The sequence below is a fragment of the Sphaerodactylus townsendi genome, linkage group LG06 (assembly GCF_021028975.2).
Source record: "Sphaerodactylus townsendi isolate TG3544 linkage group LG06, MPM_Stown_v2.3, whole genome shotgun sequence".
NCBI classification, from domain to species: domain Eukaryota; kingdom Metazoa; phylum Chordata; class Lepidosauria; order Squamata; family Sphaerodactylidae; genus Sphaerodactylus; species Sphaerodactylus townsendi.
The window spans coordinates 133,050,246-133,073,711 of record NC_059430.1 but is presented as its reverse complement, the minus strand read 5'-3'; the positions used below and the strand labels follow the sequence as shown (position 1 = coordinate 133,073,711).

The following is a 23,466-nucleotide window of genomic DNA, read 5'->3' as shown; positions in this document are numbered from 1 at the left end:
GCATATCGGGCAACAAGTGCTCTCCAGCAGTTCGGGTCTCGGGCGAGCGTTTCAGCCTCTTCCCACACCATACTCAGTGCCTCCAGGTCTTGCTCGAATGTTCTCCTCCAGGTGTTTCAGGGGCGTCCTCCCTGTCAGTTGGCATCAGGAGGTATCCATCTCATTGCCATCTTTGGAATCTGACCGACCATTCTCCATGGGAAGGACGTGGCCGGCCGGCCAGCCGAAGTCTTCTGTGTGCAATGACAGTATGGAGTTTGCACGTGCGGCTCCTTCGGACCACCTCTTTGTTAGTGATGTGGTCATCACAACAGGCGCTTCTGTTGGAAGAAGTCAAGCCTGTTGTTGATACTCGTTGATGTCTTCCAGGTCTCGCTACCATGAATGGCTGTCGGGATCACAATGGAGGTGAGCAGGCGGACCTTGGTCTTTAGAGCAGCAGATCTTGTTCATTCTCCCAATGCAGCACCACTGCATCTGCCTCTGCTTTGATGATGTGGTCCTGCATTGCAGGGGGCTTGACTTGATGACCTTTGTGGTCTCTTCCAATTTTATTGTTCTATGCCCATTCTAGGAGATCACGCTGCCCTAGTAGGTGAACTTTCTCTGGCTGCTGTGATCCAATGGTGATTCCCTCTGTTCGGGCCATGGAGCCAAGATACACGATCTTACATGAGAGGGACCCCCAGGAGGTGTAACCCTCCAAAGCAGCCATTTCCTCCAAAGGAACTCTTTTATATACTCTGGAGATGACAGCCAGTGTGTGATAGTGGTTAGAGCAGCGATTCCCAACCAGGGTTCTCTGGTACCCTGGGGTGCCGTGAGCATGTCCCAGGGGTACCGCAGCAATGCTACCGGCCCCCACACTTTTGCAGTGTCTCCTGCCGGCACCAGCAAGGATATGGAGCTGGCCCAGGGGGCGGGGCCTGCCACAAGGTCAGCAGCCACTTCCCACCCTCCGTGCTTCCCTTCATCTTGGGAGGGGAAGGTGGGGCGGGGGGAGGATGGCGGGGGTACCGTGAGATATGAAGAGTGAGGTCAAGGGTACCCTGACATCGAAAAGGTTGGAAAACACTGGGTTAGAGCATCAGTTTAGGGTCTGGGAGCCCCAGATTTGAAAGCCTGTTCCAGGTGACCACGGGCCAGTCCCACGCTCTCTGCTTTAGCTCAACACACAGGGTTGTTGTTAGGATTAAATGGAAGAGAGGGATGTCGGGAGAGGTTTGCGGGGGTCTGAGCCGCCATAGAGCCCCCCACTGCTTTCCCTCCACGGGATTCGATCGCTGCCGTCTGGAGAGCCCTTGCAATTCCAGGAGGGCTCCCGGTCCCACAGGGAGGTCGGCAACCCGATGAGCGCCACCGAGAAGCTCTCTCGCTGCTGCATGCATCAGGCCGAGCCGCCGCCGCCGCCGCCGCCGCCGGGTCAGTTGGGGACTCGAGGGGTGGGGCCCACCGGGTGCGCCCCCCGCCCGCCCGCCAGACCCCCGCCCCTTTTAAGGCGCCGGCGGCGCGCCCCTTTTAAGAGGCGCCGGAGCGGGGCATTGTGGAGGGGGCGGCCACGGAGCCGGGCGGCGGCGGCCACGGGCGGCCACGGCGGGGATGAGCGCCCGGCGGCCCAGGAGGGCCCAGTTAGGTGGCGGGGCGGGCCGGCCACAGCCGAGCCGGAGGGAAGCGCGCAGGAAGGAGGAAGCGGGAGGCGGCGCGCCCAGGAGGGGCGGCCCGGCGGCGGCGGCTTGAGCAGCGGCGGCGGCGGCGGCGGCGGCAGGAACCGGAGCAGCAGCGGCAGCAGCGGCAGCAACGCGCCCTCCGAGCCCGCCGGGGCAGAGCCGAGCCGAGGCAACCTGCGAGCCGACCCCGCAGCAGCGGCCGCGCCCGCCCGACCCCGCCCAGCCCCGAGGCGGCTGCAGCGCCGCGCACCGAGCCGGCAGACAACATGAGGTCAGGACTGCCAACCCCGGCCGGGGCGCCGGGCCTGGGGGGTGGGCGAACGGCGAGGGGGCGGGCGGGTGGGTGGGCTGCTGCGAGGCCCCTCCGGCCGGCGGGGAGGTTTCACGTGGCAGCCAAGGCCGCCCCCCCCCCGCCCCCGAAGGCGCCGGGAGAAAGGAAGGGAGGAAGGGAGGGGGCGCTGGCCGGGGAGAGGCGGCGAGGGGATTGTGCGGGAGTCCTCGGAGCCACCAAAGAGGAGGAGGAGGAGGAGGGCGGGGGGGCTCCCCCCACCCCCAAGCAAGGGGAGGGGTCTCTCTCCCCTTCGGAGTCCGGTCCGTGGCTCCGTCCTGCAGCTCCTGCCCCGCTTTAGGCACTCGGGACGGGCGCGGAGTTCTCCGGACAGGCCCGGGGGGAGGGTGCTGTCGGGGGTGATGCACCAGCAGGGGGCGGGCCCCTCACCTGCAAGGTCGGAGAGAGGGTGGGGGTGGGGGGATCCTGTCCAAATATAGGAAGTGCTTTAATCGTTAGGACTGCGCGGGGGGGGGGTGGAGCTGCAGGAGGGAGAAGAGCCCCCCCATATGTGGGGAGCGGGTTGAGCTGATCCCACGGGCCTGGACACTCTGGGGTGGGGGCGGCTGAATGACTCCTCCCTCCCCGCCCAAGCACCGCCCCAGAGATCTTTGTGCCAGCACCCTGGGCCCGAACAGATGCCCCCCACTCCGGAGAAGGGTTCTGGGTGACTCGGCCCAGATCCGCCCTAACACGCACCTCCGCAGCCAGACAGGAGAATGCTTTGGCGCCTGAACTGTACGTGGGGCTCTCAGCCTTCCGGGGCTGCGTGTGAACTTGCACCCCCCCCTCCCCCCGATTTCCTCTCCTCGAACTCTTTGTGCCCCTCCCCCAATCCGTAGCAGAACTTAAACGGGAGCCAGGTTGAAGCCCCTGAGCATGCGTAGAGTGCTTTCCCCTTCCCCCCAGCTTCTGGCCCCGCTTTTCTGTCTCCTTTGGGGTCAAGAGGAAGGGGTTTGGACTCCAAAGGATGGCATCAAAATAGACCTGGGGTCTCCCACTCCTGCCTGTTGGAATTAAAGGCGGGGGGGGGGGAGTTGCTTGTTCGGGGACCTTCGACCTGCTTTTCCAACTGTCGGCCCCCAAGTCACCGGATGTGCCCTTCTCCACCTTGACTGTGTCCCGCCCCGCCCCTTTCCTCTTTCAAGTCCCCCCTCCCCCAACGGGCCTCTCTGCACTTCACTCATCTCCTGCATTTCCTAAACGAGCCAAAATCAAATGGGGTGAGCTACACGAAGAAGGAATTTGAGAGCCGGAGTGCGTAGGATCTGGGTGACTTGAGTTCGAATCCCCTTTGGCCATGGAAGCTCACTATGTGGCCACACACTCTCTCCCTAGCCTACCTTGCAGGGTCTTTGTGAAGATGCAGTGGAGGAGATGAGAATGTTGAAAGCGGCTGTGGGGTAAAATGAAATAAAAATAAAATATATTTAGAAACAGTGAGGCTGGATGCTCGGGCACCGCTTCACCTGGGCCTTAAATCAGTAATACATAAATAAAATTCATTACTTATACAGCCACTCAAGGGCTGCGTAATAATTAAGTTGCTAAACAATCCCAGCCCGCAGGCTCCCAGTCCTAAGAGCAGCACTGAATGCAAGGCGGAAGAGGAGCCCTGCCGGCCCCTGGACCTCAAGTGTGTTGGTTGGCTTCTGTCTGCTGGAGTCGCTTCTGCTAGCCTTTCTGTATAGGTGCTAGTGAATGAGCCTGTGGGGTCCCTTCCCCACTCTGTGTGTGTGTGTGTGTGTGTGTGTGCAGGGCGCTGCTGCTGTTTCTCATCTGTGGATGTCGAAAGGCAACGGCTGCCGGGGGGGGGGGGGCAGTCTCTGGATGAGGATCTCTTTGCCCTCCTCCTTGCTCACACAGCTGTCTGAGGAGGAGGAGGCAGCATGGGGTTTTCCAAGTGGCAGACCTTTGCAAGCAATGCAGGAGGGGGGTCTCGTCTGCCAACACCTGGGCTGCTCTCTCTTGCCTTATCCTCTGCCCTCTCCTTAGAGCCACACACTCCGTCTGACCGTAGGCTCCTTGGGGCAGGGACCCCTGTGCTTACATTGTTAACTGCCTTGTGCTTCGCTGTGAGCCTGCGTGCCCAGGGGTGGTGGTCCCGGGCTCAGCAAGCACTGAAAGGGCCTGCGGAAAGCAGTGGATTATCCTGGCTCTTCTCAGACAATGGGGAAGGGACCCACGAGTTTCAGTCAGTTTGCCTGCGGTGTGACTCAGTGCCTGGAGAGCCTAACACAGGGGTGTCCAACTCTGGCGCTTCAGGTGTTCATGGACTACAATTCCCATCAGCCCCAGCTGGCATGGCTGATTGGCTGATGTGCATTGTAGTCCATGAACATCTGAAGCACCAGAGTTGGACACCTGGCCTAACAGAACAGGCAGTGGATCCATCTTGTCTCACTTCCTGTGTTCCACAGCAACCATGCAGAAACTGTGGGAAGCCTGCTAGAAGCCTCCTTAACTGCTGGCACTGTGAGATACACTGCCTCTGATCATGGAGGTTCCACTAAGGCCCCATAGCCATTAACTGTTAATAGATCTCTACTTTGTGAATATCCCCTTTTTGAGCCTATCTAAATCGCTGCCCTTTGTTATTTCTAGTGGCGGGGAGTTCTGTACAAGATAGGCCTGGGCAACAGTAGAGGACCTGTCTTCTTAGCTGGGGTTTCTAAGAGCACTGTGGAGACTGTTTCAAAAGGTGACTTGTCCTGGATCTCCTGTAGCCCAGGGCTTCTCTGCATTCCCAAAGGATTCTAAACAAAATTGGGGAGGCAGATTTCCTGTGCAGAAGCCGGGCTGGTTCACCCGTGCCGAGGAGGCCTTTTCTTCTCTGTATCAAGAATCTGACTCAGTACTTGTACCTACAAGTTTACTTGGACAGAAAGTTACTTTTCCCTCAGATCCTATCTAGAGCCTTTGAAAACACACACAAATGGATGCTGCGAGTTCTGTGTTCCAGTCCTCTGCTCAGGAGGCCTTTCACAACACGTTGTACTTCTCTGTGGAAAAGCTTAGCAGTATCCCAGCTGAGTGTTTAAATGTCCAATGTTTTTAAGGAATTTCTATAACTTTTGAAAAGTGCATCTGGGGGTGGAACTCTGACTGTGGTGTCCCCGTGCCAGGCTCCTGAATGTCCTCAGGGGTGGCTTTTGGGGAGAGTTTTTAGTGGGGCTGGAGTGAGCTGGGAGCAGCCGGAATCCGCAGGGCTGGCGTAAAAGGCCGGCCCTGCATGGTGGTTCCCTTTCTGCCTTTGGCTGCATCTGGCCTCACTGAGTCTTTGTTGTTCCTGATCTGCAGGAGGGGAGCTTCTGCTGTTCAACCCCATCTCTGGTGAATTTTTAAAAACAAACTTTTGTTGCCTTCACCTCAAAGGCCAGAATTCAGCTGTCTGACACCTTCTTCCCCTCTGGCCTGCTTCCTTGGCCAGGAGATCGCTGTATGGGCATTAGATTGGCAAAGCATTTGTGTTGTATGCAGAAAACTGCAAAGGGACAACAAATTTCAAGACCCAGGATTCCTGGCGCACCAAGTTCTGCAGAGCACCAGATCTGTGGGGTGAAGAGGGTGTCCCCTGCAACCTGTAGGAACTCAGCTCCCTGCTGCTAAGCAAATATTTCACACCTCTACTTCAGCCTCGGAAGTTGTGGCTATGAGCAAGCTCGTGCAGTCTTCTCTCCCCACACGCTGCGAGAGCAACAGATGCCTGCCTTTCCCGGTAGCCAAAGCTGGGGGAAAGCAAGACGTGAACAGGTTCAGCAGCTGCGGTGGGGGAAATAAGTCCCCTCCCCATTGCATGCTGTTTGCTACTTGAGGTTTTTCTCTGGTGTCTCTGGACAGCTGCAAGTGGTCCAGCTGTCTGGGAGTAGGAGGGAGGCTCATTGTGTATTTCAACACTCCGGCACCTGCTGTGGCTGTTGGGGCTTTGTGGTGTCACAGGTGCGGTTTGGGGAGCCAAAGGATGTGCGTGGTGGCGCTGTGGGGGGTGGGGGGAGACTGAGATCAGAAAGCCTCACTGAACGCGCTGGGAGGGTTTGATGCACTTTCAGCGCAGCATCCTTAAAGAGGAAGGATTTTTTAGCCTGATAGTTAAACTTACAGGATTCTTGCTGTGATTTTAATACTTAGCTTTTTTCACCAGCTTAGTATGCAGGCAAACCTTTATTTTTAGAGGTTGAATCCCACTTTCTTGGTGCCACAGTTTCCCATCTGTCAAAACTGAGAAATTTATTGTTGTTGTATTTATGCTGGTTAGCCAGGTTTCTTACTAGTTTCCCAGCCGCTGAGCTTTGTGGTGTTAGCTGGGAATTCTTTGCCAGCCATGGGTCTGAAAGGGGGGCTGCCGGCAGCCACAGAGTTTGCTGATTACCCGGCCAGCAGGAAGGAGGCGAGTAAATCCTCCCAGCTTCCTTTTCCCACTGTGTCTGTGGTGTGGGAGTCAGTGTATCTGTTAAACTCTGCATGACTGCAGTCTCTGTCCCAAACACTCACAGGATTGCAGTGGATTTGTGGGTCCACCACGCAGACTTTCAGGGAAAGAAGTAATATAAGAACATAAGAACAAGCCAGCTGGATCAGACCAGAGTCCATCTAGTCCAGCTCTCTGCTACTCGCAGCCACCAGGTGCCTTTGGGAGCTCACATGCAGGAGGTGAAAGCAATGGCCTTCTGCAGCTGTTGCTCCCGATCACCTGGTCTGTTAAGGCATTTGCAATCTCAGATCAAAGAGGATCAAGATTGGTAGCCATAAATCGACTTCTCCTCCATAAATCTGTCCAAGCCCCTTTTAAAGCTATCCAGGTTAGTGGCCATCACCACCTCCTGTGGCAGCATATTCCAAACACCAATCACACGTTGCGTGAAGAAGTGTTTCCTTATACTAGTCCTAATTCTTCCCCCCAGCATTTTCAATGAATGCCCTCTGGTTCTAGTATTGTGAGAAAGAGAGAAAAATTTCTCTCTGTCAACATTTTCTACCACATGCATAATTTTATAGACTTCAATCATATCCCCCCTCAGACGTCTCCTCTCCAAACTAAAGAGTCCCAAACGCTGCAGCCCTCTCCCTCATAGGCGCTCCAGTCCTCTCTAACTCATCCTTTTTTTTTGCTTGCCCCTTCTCTCTTTGCACCTTTTTCGCTCCTCAATATCCTTTTTGTATGCGGCGACCAGGACTGGACACAGTACTCTAAGTGCGGCCGCATCTAATTGCTTTATATAATATGGGCATGACAATTCTTGTAGCTTCTGGCTTATCAATTCCTTTTCCTAATGATCCCCAGCATAGAGTTTGCCTTTTTCACAGCTGCTGCTATGCATTAGAGTTGACATTCCCATGGAACTATCAACCAAGCATTTTTCCCAAATCCCTTTCCTGGTCTGTGACTGATATCACTGACCCTTGTAGCATGTATGTGAAGTCAATTTTTTGGCCCCTATGTAATTCTCACTTCGTACTTTGCTACATTGAACTGCAGCATCTGCCATTTCTGAGCCCACTCACCTAATTTATCAAGGGCCGCTTGGAGCTCTTCGCAATCCTTTGTGGTTCTCACCACCCTACATAATTTGGTATCATCTGCAAACTTGGCCACCACGCTACCCACCCCTACTTCCAGGTCATTTATGAATAGGTTAAAGAGCACTGGTCCCAATACGGATCCTTGGGGGACACCACTCCCAACATCTCTCCATTGTGACAACTTCCCATTTACACCGACTCTTTGCTTCCTGTTTCTTAACCAGTTTTTAATCCATAGGAGGACTTCCCCTCTTATTCCTTGATTGCTGAGTTTTCTCAAGAAGACATCATCACCACCACCACCACCCCCACACACACATCAGTCATTACTCAATGTGTTTTTACAACAAACCTTTAGTTCACTTTCAAAGCTATCTTATGCTCACCGGCTGCAAATAGAAAAACCATTAAATCCTTCTTGGAGGAAAAGGGTTCTATAGTTTGTAGTGTAACCCCTGGAGTGAGTGAACCCGTTGCCACAAGGTGTGGTGCTTGCTAGGAGCTTGGAGAGAGTGCAGACAAGGGCTGGAGAGGACACACAACACCTCAGGAACCTTTGTGTTTGAAGGCAGCCCACCTTGGAATTTCATATTCAGGAGACAGGCCGTGGGAGGGGCTGCAGTTTTTGTGCCTTTCTTGCAAACTTCTGAAAAAGGGTGTTGGATCCAGTAGGAACTCGCGATGCAAGATGGCCAGGGCATACTCTGCTGGTTGTGGACTGGGAATGGCTGTCCTTTCTTGGGAGATGTTGGGCTTCGAAAGCAGTGCCCTCAAGACCGGATCCTCTGTCTCTCTGCTAAGGTGCCACGTAGCCACTTTGCTTGTGTGGCCAATCGACTGAATATTTCATGGTGGGCTCTTATGTGCACCACCAGTGTCCTGCTCAGGCCTGAGTTATCTGCAGTCTGTGGTAGCTAAGGGGAGAGCTCCAGAGCCAGGATTCAGTTTGGGGGTTTGCGCGCCTCAGCACCTGTTCTGGGGGTTTGTTAGATCCCCAATGATAGCTGTACTGCTGCATTCTGGGCAGTTCCCATAGAGGTGGTATTCGATCCCAGAGTTCTGTGGGTTTGTTCTGAGCACTCTGGATTGTGACCTCGCACGCCACCTTCTGTTTGGCTCAGCAGGTCTTGAGAACTGGGGAGGGCAGACTGAAGCCGGGCGGGACTCAGCTGGGCCCTGGGCATCCCCTGGCAATCCAAGGCAGCGGCATTATGGCCTTTTTCAAAAGTGGTCACTCTGAAAGGTGTGCGGGGGGGGGCTTGCCCCTTCCAGCAAAGTGGGGGGGGGGGGTTGAGCAAAACCAGGCAGGAGGCTGCCCAGTGTTAGAGTCATAGAATCATAGAGTTGGAGGAGACCCCAAGAAGGGCCATCAAGCCAACCCCCCTGCCGTGCAGGAACGCACAATCTTTGCTGGACTCTGCTGCTTGGGCTGTGCAAAAGCCTTGTTCCCGTGGGCTGGCACAGCTCCGTCTTCACCTCAGCCTCTGGGACTGACGGACGGGGTGGGGAGTGGCTGCCCTCCCTTCCCTCTCTTCCCAAGATGTCCTGAACAGGACACAGCTGTAGAAGCAGGAAGTGAGTGACTCAGCGCCATCAAGCACCCACAGAATGTGTCTCTTGGGGGAGGGGCAGTATTAGGATGAAGACATGTCTCACACACACACACACACTCTCTCTCTCTCTCTCACTCACCTCGGTGCTAGATCCCCTTTTTTGATCTCCAGTCGGGATCCCAGAACCTTTTTTGATCTCCAGTCGGGATCCCAGAACCTCTCTCTGCCCCCCTCCAGCCCGCTGTGGGTTATTGATCCCAACTCCTCCTCCTTTCCCTGGAGGTGAAGCAAATGAGTTTCCTCCTTTTTGGCAGATCCCAGGTTAAGCAAGCACCTGAACCCAAACCCAAAGAAGGACGGACTTCTCTGAATATCAGGTGCGGATACTTGGGAACCTCCCTGGGGGTCTGGAGGGGCTTTGGCAGGCTCCCCCTTGGCTGGTCAGAGGTCTGGCCTGGATCTCTGTCCGTCTTCCAGACTCAGGAGGGCTCCTTGGGCCATCGCCTTCCCTGATGGTCTTTTGGTATGAAAACAGCCGCTGCAATGTGTGGGCTTGCAGTGTGCCCCACACAGACCTGCCCGTGTGGTGGGATCAAGCTTCGCCCCACAAGATGCAATCCCCTGGAGCGGGCCACTTCCTGGTGTGGTCCCCCCCCCCCCCCATTTCCTTTGGCAGAGCTGTCTGCTTTCCCTTTGGCAGGCTGGGTCGTCCCTCTAAGTCTCCTGAGCCTCCCAAGCAGAAGGAAGAGAAACGTCCAGAGAAAAGCAGGTGTGCGTGGCGGGGCGGGAGCACGTGCCTAGGGGGCGGGTCCTGGCAGAGTGGCATGGCTCCTGTGCCACGAATGAGCTGTGGCTTGGTTGTGTGACATGCAAACCCAAAGCCGCTTCCATTGTTCTCCTCTCCACCATTTTATTATTCCAACAGCCCTGTTGGTAGGCCATGCTGAGAGTCTGTGACTGGCCCAAGGTCACTTGGTGAGCTTCCAGGACCACAGGAGGGATTCAAACCTGGATCCCCAGATCCAGTACTTTAGTTCCTGCACCACTCTGGCCTGTGCCTTTTTCCCTGCGTGCACTTTGCTTTTCTTGGGTGCAAACAAACTGACATTCTCCCTCAGCTCTGGAAAATTTGGATGAGGCCTCTGGGTCCCTCCCTGCCAAGGTGACTGGAACCTGGAAGACCCCCCCCCCCCCAAAAAAAATCCTTAGGGGTCCCAACACCTTGCATGCTTCTCAAGAGGAAATGCTTTTAGAGAAACATGGGGCGGGGGGGAGGTGTAGTTGCTTTTTGTTTCTTCTCTGCAACCAAAAATGTTTGGAACTTTGGCCCAATTTCTCCCCAGAGTCCGCTGCACCTCCAGGGCTGGAATCTAAATATCCTAGATGCTCGAGCAGAGGAGCCGTGTTCTCCGTGCTCTCCATGGGCATCTCTGCTCTGTGGCTGACTTGGAAAGCACCCCCCACCCCTGCCTTGCCCGGCATCTGGAGCACGGGCTATTCCTTTTGCACCCCAACTCTGCCTGGCCTGTTTGCAGCTGGGTGGTGCAGCAAACTTTCTCCTGCCCCTATGCAGGGGCGTAATGCCCATTGGGCAAGGTGGGCAGCTGCCCAGGACACCACCTTGTGGGGGGCATCAAAATGCAGGGTTCGTTTTTGGGTATTTTTAGTGGTTTTCCATTTTTGGCCTGCAGGGCGCGCAGTTTTTAGGCTATCGGCACCAAAATTTCAGCGTATTGTCAGGAGACTGTCCTTATGCTACCCCTTCATCGCTTATGATGTTTATCTAGGGAGTCCAAAGTTATGGACTCCCAAAGGGGATGCCCCCATCCCCCATTGTTTCCAATGGGAGCTAATAGGAGATGGGGGCTAGTTTTGAGGGTTCATAACTTTGTCCCACCTGAACCAAACTGCACCAAACCTGGGGGGTATCATTAGGGAAGTCTCCTGATGAAACCATGAAAGTTTTGAGACTGTGCCTTCAGAAATGTGCCCCCCCAGCCTGCAACCCCCATTTACAGCAATGCAGAACAAAGATTCTTGGGCAAATTTCTAGGATGTTCCTGCAGGGGGTGCATTTTTTGATGTATCGGAACCACAATTTCAGGGTATCATCTGGAGACTGTCCTGACGGCACCCCCCAGATTTGGTGCAGTTTGGTTCTGGGGGGCCAAAGTTATGGACCGTCAAAACTGTAGCCCCACGAGCTCCCATTGGAAACAATGTGGGATGGGGGCACCCCCTCTGGGAGTACATAACTGTGGACTCCTTAAACCAAACCTTACCAAACCTGGGGGGGTAGCATAAGGACAGTCTCCTGATGATACGCTGAAATTTTGGTGCCGATATGTCTAAAAATGCACCCCCGGCAGGCACCGATGTCCTGGTGCAAAAAAAGTTTTTGGTCTTGGTGGGGTGGCCGCCCATGGGGGGGGGAGGGGCATCCAGCTCAGTTTTTGCCCAGGGCTCCAGTTTGCCTCGTTACGCCCCTGCCCCTACAGGCAACTTTGCAACTGGCAGCAGGAAAACTCACAGCCTTGACTCATGGCCCTACCTGTTTATCAGCTCTGTGCTTGTGCCCCCCCCCCCCGCCCCATTCCTTCCCTTGACAAAAGACTTCCAGCACAGAGGTCTGTATGTGTAGCCGTGTGCTGGGAATGTAGGCTGTGTCGGGAGTGGCACGTGCTTCTGCTGCCGGGGCTGGGGGCAAAGCAGCCAGCAGCCACCCTGTGTTTCCTCCATTCTGTGCCGCTCCTTCAAAACGCCCCTTATATGGGCAGAGGCCACTGCGTTCCCCTCCCCCCCTCCCGTCACTGTTCCTTCCGCCTTTGCAGCACCCGCCTCTCCCCTCCCCCTCCTCTTCCAGGTGCCCCTGGCTGTTCTCTCCCTTCCCAGTTTCCGGGCAGAGGGAAGGCTCTGGGCACGGCTGGGCTCTCTGGGAGAGTGGGGTCTCTCCCCCACCCCCAGGGGGTCTGGGCAGCTGCTCCACCTGAGCCCCAGGGCTACGTGTGGCTTCTCTCAAGGTCAGGGGTCATCGGGTGCCCTTTGGCCCCAGGCATTCCCGCCCTGTCCTCACTCCTCCAGGGCCCGGGCACTGCTTGGCGATGGTATTGGAGTTCAAAAGGTCTGCCAGCCTGCCCCCCCTCCCCCCCCCGCCCGGCCGCTGGGCAGGCTGCTCCTCTGCATAAGCCATCTCCCCTTCCCTTTGGGCTGTTCTGCGCTCTTCAGGGCCACATTTTTTCAGCAAAAAGAATAGGGAAACTGAGGCGCAAGAAGGAAAAGGTGGACTGCCCAGTCCGGGTTGGAGGTCTGGGGGTGGTGCCCGGGGTGGGGGGGTGTGTGTCACGAAGCCCACCCCTCCAAAGCTCCCATTTTCTCCAGGGAAGCTTACCTCTGCTGTCTGCAGATCAGCAGTCATCCGGGGAGAACTCCAGGCCGTGCCTGGAGGTTGGTAACCATACAGAAGAGTGTTCTTCTGCAGTAGAGCCAGGAGTGTTTATCCCCCCCCCCCCCCGCCGCCAAGTTATGAAAGCAAGGTGGCTGATGCTGCAATTGTGTCCATGGTTGGTCAATTGTTTCAAAATTGCACGCAGCCTGTTTTTCTTCAGTTTGCAAACTCTGTGCTGTGTGTGTGTGTGAGAAAGAGAGACAAGGACTTGTGGCCTGGGGCTCCTCTCCTGGGACTCGGAAGGGCAGACAACCTTTTGTTAGGAATTGGAGGGGCTGGCTAGCAGGAATGAGAGCTTTGGGGCAGTTCTGTGGGGGTTTGACTTTGTGACACGCAGGCTATGTCTCACAGGGTTGTGGGAGATGGGGCATCTTGGTGGTAATATTAGCCTGGGTGTTTTGGGGGGGAGGGGTGGCTGGTTTTGCATTTGTGTGAATGGCATGCTCTGTTGCGTTGCCACCTGAGATGCAGAGTGGTACAGCGGTTAGAGTGCCAGACAATGGATGCCCAGGTTGAAATCCCCATGTGCCGAGGAGGCCTGCTGAGCCTTGGGCCCATCATACCTTCTCAGTCTCACCTACCTCACCAGGGGGTTGTGAGGGTAAAATGGAGGAGAGGGTATTGAGGAGAAGAATGGGGTATAAATGAAGTAAATAAATAAAGGTGGCTCATGAACCAGGCCATCCAATCTCCTGTGAAGTTCAAAAGGGAGCCAGCGTGGCGTAATGGTTAAGAGCAGGTGCACTCTAATCTGGAGAACCGGGTTTGATTCCCCACTCTGCCACTTGAGCTGTGGAGACTTATCTGGGGAACCAGATTAGCTTGTGCACTCCCAACACATGCCAGCTGGGTGACCTTGGGCTAGTCACAGTTCTCTCTAAATTCTCTCATCCCCACCCACCTCACAGGGCATTTGTTGTGGGGAGAGGAAGGGAAAGGAAATTGTCAGCCCCTTTAAGTCTCCTTATAGGAGAGAAAGGGGGGATATAATCCAAACTCTTCTTCTTCTAGGGTGTTGTGGGTTTTCCGGGTTGTATGGCCGTGTTCCAGTACCATTTTCTTCTGACATTTCACCAGCATCTATGGTTGGAATATGGCCATACAACCCGGAAAACCCACAACACCCTAGAGATTCTGGCCACGAAAGCCTTCGAGAACTCTTCTCCTCCTCCTCCTCCTGCCTCCCCAACGGCTTCACATGGGAGTGGGGGGCCTGGAGAAGTTCTCCTGTTTCTCCTTGGGCGGGGGAAGGAGGGCCGCAGCGAGGCAGAGCGGAGCCGGCGCTTTTGTGCAGTGTCTTGCTGGTGGGGAGTGGCCTGCTGGAGAGTGTGGCTGTCCTTGCTGCAGCCACAGTGGTTGGGTGGTGCAGAGGGCTGGCCTGCAGACTCCCGAAGAGGATAGAAGCTGCCCAGTCAGTCCTTGCTGTGGCCCCAAGAGAGAGGATCTCCGCTTCTGCTGTTGGCAAGAGAGGACGGCAAACTTCAGTGCTTGTGGGTGGCAGAGGCCTGGGCTGCGTACAGGGGAAGCTCCAAGGTGGACAGAAAACATTTGACCACTGGCAAGAGGCCCCTCTGGACCCGCTCTTCCAAATGCCCAGCCGTTCAGGAGGGGGGAATGGCTCCCATGGTCCGGATGGGTGTAGGGCAGCTTAGCAGCCGGGCAAGGAGCAGAGCGGGCATTTCTTGCACAGGTTTGCAGCCATGAGAGTAGAACCTTAAAAAAAGGAAGCAGATGTTCTTGGGAAACGGCTGGGTTCTGGCCCTGGGTGCCGTTCGTGTTCTCTCTCTCTCTCTCTCTCTCTCTCTCTCTCTCTCTCTCTCTCTCTCTCTCTCACACACACACACACACACACACACACACACACACACACACACACACACACAGAAGCTGAGTGGTGACCTGGGTTCGAATCCTGATGCTGCCCAGAGGTTCACAGGCTTTACCTTTTCTCCGCCTGACCCAGGGGTGTCCAATTGGCCATGCCAGCAGGGACTGAGGGGGATTGTGGTCCATGAACATCTGAAGCGTCAGAGTGTGACACCCCCGGCCTAATTTGTTGTGAGGATAAAATGGAGAGGAGGGCAGGGCAGGGTGAGAGGCCGCTGCCTGCTTCACTGCTTATCTGCTGCATTTCCAAACTTTGGGGGTGGGGGGCCAGGGGGTGTCTTTGTCTATGGTTGTTCCTCCTGTATGTGTGGGGAGGGCTGCCTTCTTGGGAGAAGCCCCTCCCCTCCCCGGCCGCTCCCTTCCTTTCCGGGCTGTGCCACAACCTGCAGGCGGCCTGGGCTGGAATTCCTGGCCTGTTTAGACGGAGGGAGCGGCTGCAGCTTCCACTTCACCCCTTCCTGCCTGGAGAGAGGAGCTGAACTGCAATGGGTGGGGGGGGGGGGCGTGCAAAGTGGGGGCAGGTCTGGTCTTCCTATTCAGACACAGCTGTGCTCCTCTCTGCCCTCCCTGGGCCTTTCTCCTGGACAAAGACTGACCTCTGAGACGTGGATGCGCACAGGGGCTGGGACCTTAAGTAGTGCCATTGCAAGGAAAATTACTCTGCCTGGCTAAAAAAAAAACTACATTAAAATATAACCTGTAATAGAAATAATTTAAAGTGCTCCACCAAATAACCCAAATATCTATCAGGCGGCGCACCTGACATCAAAAGGGGCTAGGGTTCCTGCTATGTTAACGTGCTTCCTTCCTGCCGCCTTTGTACTTTGTAACCTGTAGTATGTAAATTGCGTGCAAGGCCCAGTTGGGCTGAGGCCCCTCCTGCCAGCTTGAGAATGAATGGTTGTCACCTTGTTGCTTTGTACTGTTTTGCTTTGATGTTTCTGGGGATGGAAGGAAGGGGGGGGACCTGGGGGCATTAAAAGGGATGCTAGAAGAGCCAATGTTTAGAATTTGCTTCTTGTAGGGCTACGCCGCTGTCTGGCAATGAAAGACTTCTGATTGTAATCACTGAGTCCGGTATTGGTCCAGATCTGGGGCTTGACAAGATCAACACTAGAAAATAATACAATACATCCGTGGTGGCGAATCTTTGGCACTCCAGATGTTATGGACTACATTTCCCATCAGCCCCTGCCAGCATGGCCAATTGACCAGGCTGGCAGGGGCTGATGGGAATTGTAGTCCATAACATCTGGAGTGCCAAAGGTTCGCCACCACTTCAATACATGAATAACATATGACAGACAGAAAAGGGATCCCATTGACCTTCAGCAATGCCCCTAGTGGGTACACAGACTTCCCGTGTTAGCATCGTTCTCTTCTTGTTTTGTTTATTTTTGGGTTTATACCCCGCCCTACCCCCAAAGATGGCATGAAGCCTAAATTCATACTCTTAGGCAGTTCTGCCCCATACCTTTGCCACCCCCTCCTTTATACATGTGTGCACCGTGGGGCGGGAGTGCCCCCCCCCCTCCTCCTGGCTTTCCTGGTTTTGTCAGAAGTTGCAAGGAGTTGCACATTCTTGTTCTGAAACAGGTGGGCAGTGGAAAAGCTTGTCAGGTCTGGCTCGGCAGCTCTGGTGCGTTGGGGGTGGATGGGAATGGAGGTGGGACCCGGAACACGGTTCAGCTGCACAGTGTTGGGCCTGCCTGGAGCTGTGAAGCACCTGAGGTTGTATCTGTCTTTGTGAGAGCCATTATACAGGGGTCTGCAACCTGCGGCTCTCCAGATGTTCATGGCCATGCTGGCAGGAGCTGATGGGAATTGTAGTCCATGAACATCTGGAAAGCCGCAGGTTGCAGACCCCTGAACCAGGTGAAACAGAAACAGAGTGGCTTTGGAGGACCAGGGCCCTCCCTTCCCTTCCCTTTCTTAATATTGCACTGGTCTGCTTCTCCTCCCCCTCCCCCTCCCCCACACATCCTTGGTGCCTTGTGCCTGCCATCAAGATGTTTCTGACTCATGGTGACCCAATGAATGAATGGCCTACAAAACATCCTCACTAACCGCCTTGGCCAGGCCTTGCAAATGGAGGGCCCATTCATCTCCCGTTGGGCCTTCCTCTTTCCCAGCTGCTTTCAGTGTTTCCTAGCACTATTTTCTTTTCCTGTGACTCCGGCCTTCTGACCACGTGATCAAAGTAGAACAGCCACAGTTTAGTGGTTTTGGCTTCTAGGCACAGTTCAGGCTTGGTTTGATGCAGAATCCACTAATTGGTCTTGTTGGTGGTCTACGATAGCCGGGCAATAAGAGCAGGCTGAATCCGTCAAGGGCACTCACACATCCTTCCGTTGGCACAAGAGTTCCAAGTCCCAAGAGAGCCAGAAGTGGTGTAGTGGTTAAGAGCAGGTGCACTCTAATTCGAGTTTGATTTCCCACTCTGCCACTTGAGCTGGGAAGGCTTAACTGATGAACCAAATTAGCTTGTGCACTCCAATTCATGCCACCTGGGTGACCTTGGGCAAGTCACAGTTCTACCCACCTCACAGGGGGTTTGTTGTGGGGGGGGGGGTGAAGAGAAAAGAGTTTGTAAGCCCCTTTCAGTCTCTTAGAGGAGAGAAAGTGGGGGATATAAATCCAAACTCCTCTTCTTCTCCACCCCAGTCTGTGCAGTTTGACACCCTCTGACTTCCACCCACCCTTGACCTGCAAAGTGCTTGATTGCCGCCACCCCCCTCCCCACCGCATAAACCTTTTTTTATACAGCAGGAGGCTGAGGCTGCGTGTGAGAGTGGACAGTGAGGGTATCTTGGATGAAGAGAAATTTCAGGAGGGCAGCTTTCTGCCTGCTGACCGCCGGGCATCTGTGTGACAAGTGGCCTTATTACATTATTTGCCACCTAGAAGCTCCTAGGACGTGGTGGCTCCTTCCCTCTTATTTTATGCTTGCAACAACCCTGTGGGTTAGGTGAGGATGAGGATGAAACTGGCCCAAGGTTGACCCTGGATCTCCCTGCCAGTGGTCTCACCCGTGGACCCCCGCATCACCCTGGACTTCCTTGCTTTGCATTAGTTTTCACTGGTGTGGCTTCCCGTCCCCCAGGAATCCTAGGAAGTGGAACCAGAAGAAAGGGCTGAGCAATCTCTGCAGAGAGATCTCTAAATCCGCCCCCAGCCCCTTACTGGATTTCCAGTTCTGTGAGGAAAAAGCTACGAAGCCCCTGAACCCTGTCGTGCAGAGACGCTCCCTGTGTTCAGCTGTGGACTGTTTTTGATGTTTTGGGGTTTTCTGCTGAGGCTGAGCCACAGATTTGGATATGAAATCAGCCCAAGGCTTTGATCAAACCCCACCTTCAAATCTCTCCCCCCCCCCCCGCCTGCCCCCCGTGAAAGCTGGATGATGCAAACAACTTCGCTTTTTTCTTAAGATTTCACACATGCTTTCCTTTTTGATCCCATTGGCCGTTTGTTACCCCCCCCCCTTCTCCTGGCAGAAGCACCAAGCCTCCAACAAGCAGCAGTTCCACTGGTGCAGCTGCCTGACTGTCTGCCCACGTCTCCTGGATTTCTGCTTGGTGGCTATTAAAGGCACAAGAATTCAAACAGCGGAGACAGGAACAGGAGGAAGGGAGAGACGGACTCTGACATGGCAAGATCTCCAGGTTCCTCAGAGGCAGACAATGAATTCCAGCCCCCCTCCCCCCCCCCCAATTCCTGAGGACCCATATAAGGCCTCTGGGGAATCTGGGCAGAGGGACTGGAAAAATTGTCCCCTCTGCCAAGGCACATTTCTCTTGCCTGTTGTTTGCACTTCTGTGATGTGAGGCTTTGCAGAACTTTTTCTCCAGATGTTGGTCATGTGGCGGTGGAGTTGTGTTGTGTGTGTGGGTTGCAGCGAAGGATTGTCTAGAAGTCACAAGGTCAGCCGGTGCTAGGTTACAGATCCCCTTTTTACTGAGTAGCATATGTCCTGTGCATATAATCATATCCAACATAAATCTCAGGCATCCGTGAGCTATGAATTTCAATATTTAGTTTTCAAAATCAGTGAGACAAGCAGAGCATAAATTGTTATATCGAATGGGCAAGCAGAATATAACATGTTACAATGTGAGGTGACTACTCACCTGCATCGAAAACACAGGGGTCAATTATGCACAAGGTGAATGTCCACCGCAGCAAGATTTCTTGTGCAGACATATTTCCTTTAGCCCTGCTTTCACTTTCCACTCTCTCCGGGGCAAGTAAAGCCACTTATAGCATGATTTTAATTTTACTTCATTGCTTGAGTGGGACAGATTTGCCAGGGGCACAGATTTGCCCCGCATCTCTTCCCTCCGCCCGCAGCCACCTAATATCACCCCCCTGCTCCCTTGTGCTGCTTTGCCCACTTTCCCCTCACCCTCTTCCCAGTTGCCGTCAACTTCCTGCTTCTTGTCGTGCTGCACTATTTGTATTCCCCGTGGCCACCCCACTCCTGCATATCTTTAGATCTTTAGATTATTAAAAAATTAAATAACCAAATCAAAAAATTGATATTAATACTAAAAAATGTAAAAATAATAAAACTCATTCTAAACACCCAGTTTGCCCCTGCATTTGATCAACAATCAATCCGTGATTTGTGACGACACCAGGATAAGTCCGTCAGTCTTGACACTTGGGGTTGCAACACATTGGGAGAGGAATGATCATGAACCTGGGGAGCTTAGCAACCACTAGTTCACGTTGTCCTTTTGCAGTTTGCACACCACCATGACCCCCGCCCCCACTTGCCACCATAAAAGTGTCAGTGTCAAATGGCAGGTAGGGCAAGGGGAGGCGATGTGGGGCGAAAGCCCGGTCTTCCCCTCGGCGCCCCAGGGTATCCCGGACACAGATCCTATCAAAGGAAGGTGTGAACTGTTCCCAGGCTCGCAATGCTTTGTAGTGAATACTTTGTAGTTTGTAGGAAGGAGCAGAAGCCATGTGGCTCGGTGGGAGGGGGCAACAGGATAGAGGTAAGGGGTTTGCGCGGGAATTGCCAGATTCCTCTTTTACGAAACACCGCTCTGAATTAAAGGCTTCAGAACAAATCTACAGTTTCTATGAGTTCCAGATCCGAGGTTTGACAAAAAGACAATCAGTGTTCGGACAAAGTGTACGGATGCCACATTCCAGATTTTCCTTAATGGTTTGCCTTTTTTATGTCTATATATTGATCTATCCATAGATGGATCTATTGATAGATTAATCTATTGATGAGATTAAAGATAAAAATTAAAGATTATATTAAAAATTAAAGCATGCATGCGTGATAGAGAACCTGCAAAATACTGCACACACACCCCCCCCCCTGAAAGCAAAATGCCAGGTAATGATTACTGTCTGCCCTGTGCAAACAGGGTGGTGGGGCATAATGCCGAACATGCCCTGAAACAAAGACTCCTTGGCCAGTTCCCTTTGAAATTGTGAGAATTTCACTGTGTGTAATCAGCCAGTGTGCATATTATTATCATAAATAGGTTATAACAACATTACAACTGTTGTTCATAATTGCTTCTACAAAAGAGATTCCTTTGTAGCTGTATCCTTCCAGAACTTTTGAATATGGTCCAGCATTCTAAAAATTTGCTTGAATATCTATCCAGGTTATTTAAGTTCTTTGAAGATCAGTAAATTTGATAAGCAAAACAATATACTGAACAGAGCTGCCAGACATTTTGGGTCCATCTAGCAGTGATATTCAATTTAATACAAGTTCTGCATCTGAAAAAGCCACACAGTCGTTTATGTTTCCCAATAACATGACTTTAGGAGCATAGGCCAACATGTCATTTATAAAGGGGATTAGTACACCCCCCCCCCCAAAAAAAAAACACCCCTGGATTCTAGTACAATTTCAGAAGATACGAATAAAAACCACACAAGATTTCTTTTAGAAGAAAGAATAAAATTGTAAATTTCTAGGCAAAAATATGAGCCCAGAAGTTTACAAATGCGTTCAGATTTGCATTATGTCATTTGTGTAACTTTAGACTTTTGAGTCCTCTCTCCAGCCCTACTGGCAAGAGGTCAGGATGCCAGGGCAGGGAACGCCAGGGGGATGTGGAACTATTGCCAGGCTTTTCATGGGCTTGAGTCTGTTTCACAGACTGCTCTGCTGCCCTTTTGGGCGGGGTGTGTGTCTGTGCCTGACCCTCCCCTTTTCTCTTGCCCAGTGAGATGGTCGTTTGTGCCACTCGAGCAACAGTGATGCTGTATGATGACGTCAACAAGAAATGGATGCCAGCCGGGAGTGGGCCCCAGATCCCCAGCCGCATCCAGATCTACCAAAACCCCACCCTCAACACTTTCCGGGTGGTGGGCCGCAAGATGCAGCCGGACCAACAGGTATGCCCCCAGCAGCAGGATCCCAAAGAAAGGGAACAGAAGGGAGGAAGGACTGGGCAGGAGGATGCAGGTACCGGGATGGACCTTGGTTCTTGCTGTCATGATGGAAAAGGAAATTCTCTGGCAAAGAAGGTGACATCCCCTGGGTCACCATAGCATGGGATGCATCTTCTTGAGGAGTGGAGCACAAGCTCTGCCCCAGCAGCACAGGCCTGCATGGCGTAGTGATTAAGAGCAGTGCACTCTAATCTGGAGAATCAGGTTCGATTCCCCACTCTGCCACTTGAGCTGGGGAGGCTTATCTGGTGAACTAGATTAGCGTGTGCACTGCAACACATGCCAGCTGGGTGACATTGAGCAAGTCACAGTTCTTCAGAGCCCTCTCAGCCCTGCCCATCTCACAGGGTGTTTATTGTGGATTGGAGGAGGGGGGGGGGGAAGGGAAAGGAGATTGTACAGGACAGAAAGGGGGGTATAAATCCAAACTCTTCTTCTTCCTTGAAGGGGCCTGGGGGGCGGGGTGAATGTCCTCTTTTGAGTTCCAACTCATCCGATCAATACCCTCCTCCCCACCTGACCACAGATTTGTTTGCTTCTCTCCTGCTGCCAAAGGTGGTCATTAACAGTGCCATTGTGAAAGGGCTGAAATACAACCAGGCCACTCCCAACTTCCACCAGTGGCGTGATGCCCGCCAGGTTTGGGGGCTCAACTTTAGCACCAAAGAGGATGCTGGGCAGTTTGCCAGCGGAATGCTGCAGGTGCTGGAGATGCTGGATTCAGGTGAGGACTGAGTGTGGGGCTGGGGGAGTCTTCCAGGACCTCACATAGGTGGTGGAACAGGGGGCCTGTACTTGGAGGCAGCAGACAGACCACCTTGAACAAAGGCAGGTAGTTTTGCTTTGTATCCAGGATAAACTGCACAGCCTCAGTTAACCCACATCCAAACTTCTCTTTGTGAGTCCCTGTTCTGAACTACATCTTTATTGGAAGCGACCCAGTGCAGTGTCACGCAGAGATGCCCTGGGAAGCCTCTTTGGAGGGCCAGTGATTTCCATTGCAGCAGATTGATCAGTTCAGTCATGTGCAGGCCACAGATGCCACAGACTTGCTCCAGTAGAGGTTTATTAGGAGGAGGAGAAACTGCTTCAGTAAACATGCAGGGTTACGGCTGGCAGCCTCTTCTCTGTGTCCTTCACACTTGGCACAGAGGTGTTCTGATTAAATTCTGTAGCAGGCCATGGCTTGGGAAAACATCTGCAGGGGAAAATGGGGCCGGCTGCACGAGGGGCTTGGCTGGCCACAGGGGGCACTTCGTGCAATGTTTGGATTGAGAAATGTTGCAAGGAAGAAAATAGCCCAGAAGTTCAAACGGCGGCACTTCGCCCGGAGGCCTGCGACTGCTTTTTCTGTTGAAACCCCCCAACCTTTTCCTCCATCAGGTGTTTGTGAATCTGCCAAAGAGGGGCCACTTTGGAATGAATTCTTTTTCTGGGGCCTGTGGAAACCCAGGGGCGGGGCACAAAGTTCCTGGCTGAGATGCTTGAGAGGTTCCTTTTTAACCTGAGGGAGGGGGTGACGTAACCCAGGGGGTGCCCTATCGAAAGTGGGCTCTTTTGTTCCCCCAGGAAACTCTGTGCCACCACGGCCCACCCAGAACGGCCCCTCGGCAGATGAACTCGCGGAACTGCAGAAGAGGTATTTGGGGGTTGTGATGGGGGGGAGGGGGCGGACTTTGCCTCCTTCCCTTTCACTCGGTGCTGGAGCTGTGCTGGGTGTGTTGACCTGACCTTTGCTGTGTGGGTCTTTGAAGACTCCTCCTCGTTGCCTGCGATGTGGCCAGGACGTTTGTCTCCTTGGGAGTAAAAGCCTTGAAGCGTAAGAACACTACAAGACCCCTGCGGGGTCAGACCGGCCATGCCTGAGGCCCACGCCTTCCCCGAAGGCCACCTGTGGCCCAGTGCCTCTGCCTCCAGAAGTTCGCCTTGGTCGTCCCAGTGGCCAGTCGCCTGCTTGGCACAGCTCTGCTGCGGATGCCTGGCTGGAGGGGGCTCCGGGATGCTCCTTTCCCTCCCACCATCGTCGCGTTTGCTCCCTTGCCCCTGAAGCAGCAGCTGATTGCTTGAGAGAGGCCGGCAGGATTTGGGGGCTCTGCAGGTCCAGCTTGGGAGAATTTGGAGGCGGGGCCTGGGGAGGGAGGGGCTTCCACGAGGTGTAGTGCCAATAGAGCCCACCTTCCAAGGCAGCCATTTTCTCCAGGTGAACTGGCCACTGTTGCCTGGAGATCTCTAGCGACCACCTGGAGGCCGGCAGCAGAGGAGGGTGCTGTTAGTAGAGCATCTGGCTAAAGCCCAGCAGATCTGTGTTTGCCCTGCTAGGGACCGTGTTGGGTAGGCTGCTGCCAGCCCCATGACCCAAAAGACTCGCACAGGTGTCAAACTCGCGGCCCTCCAGATGTTATGGACTACAGTTCCCATCATCCCCTGCTAGCTGACGGGGGTGTGTGATGGGAACTGTAGTCCATAACATCTGGAGGGCTGCAAGTTTGACACCTATGCGAAAAGAGGGACTGGGTGCAAGGAAACAGGCTGTTGAGGTGGAATCTGAATGCAGCATCTGAATTCCAGTATGTGCTCCGTTGAGAGACAGTGTGGTTAAGAGCAGTGAACTCTAACCTTGGAACCAGGTTTAATTCC

General features: G+C 53.8%; 1 protein-coding gene across 2 annotated transcripts in view; it reads left to right on the top strand.

The window, feature by feature from the left end:
* The first annotated feature begins 1,527 nt into the window (after window positions 1-1,527).
* LOC125434237 (vasodilator stimulated phosphoprotein) overlaps window positions 1,528-23,466 on the top strand; it is a 31,965-nt gene continuing 10,026 nt past the window's right edge. The window contains exons 1-4 of one of the 2 annotated variants that reach the window (XM_048499338.1): window positions 1,528-1,938; window positions 20,601-20,772; window positions 21,385-21,553; window positions 22,399-22,468. In XM_048499338.1, the coding sequence (XP_048355295.1) occupies window positions 1,934-1,938; window positions 20,601-20,772; window positions 21,385-21,553; window positions 22,399-22,468 (416 nt within the window). In that variant the 5' untranslated portion in view covers window positions 1,528-1,933. The remainder of the gene's footprint in view (window positions 1,939-20,600; window positions 20,773-21,384; window positions 21,554-22,398; window positions 22,469-23,466) is intronic. The other variant, XM_048499337.1, reaches the window with a different exon arrangement.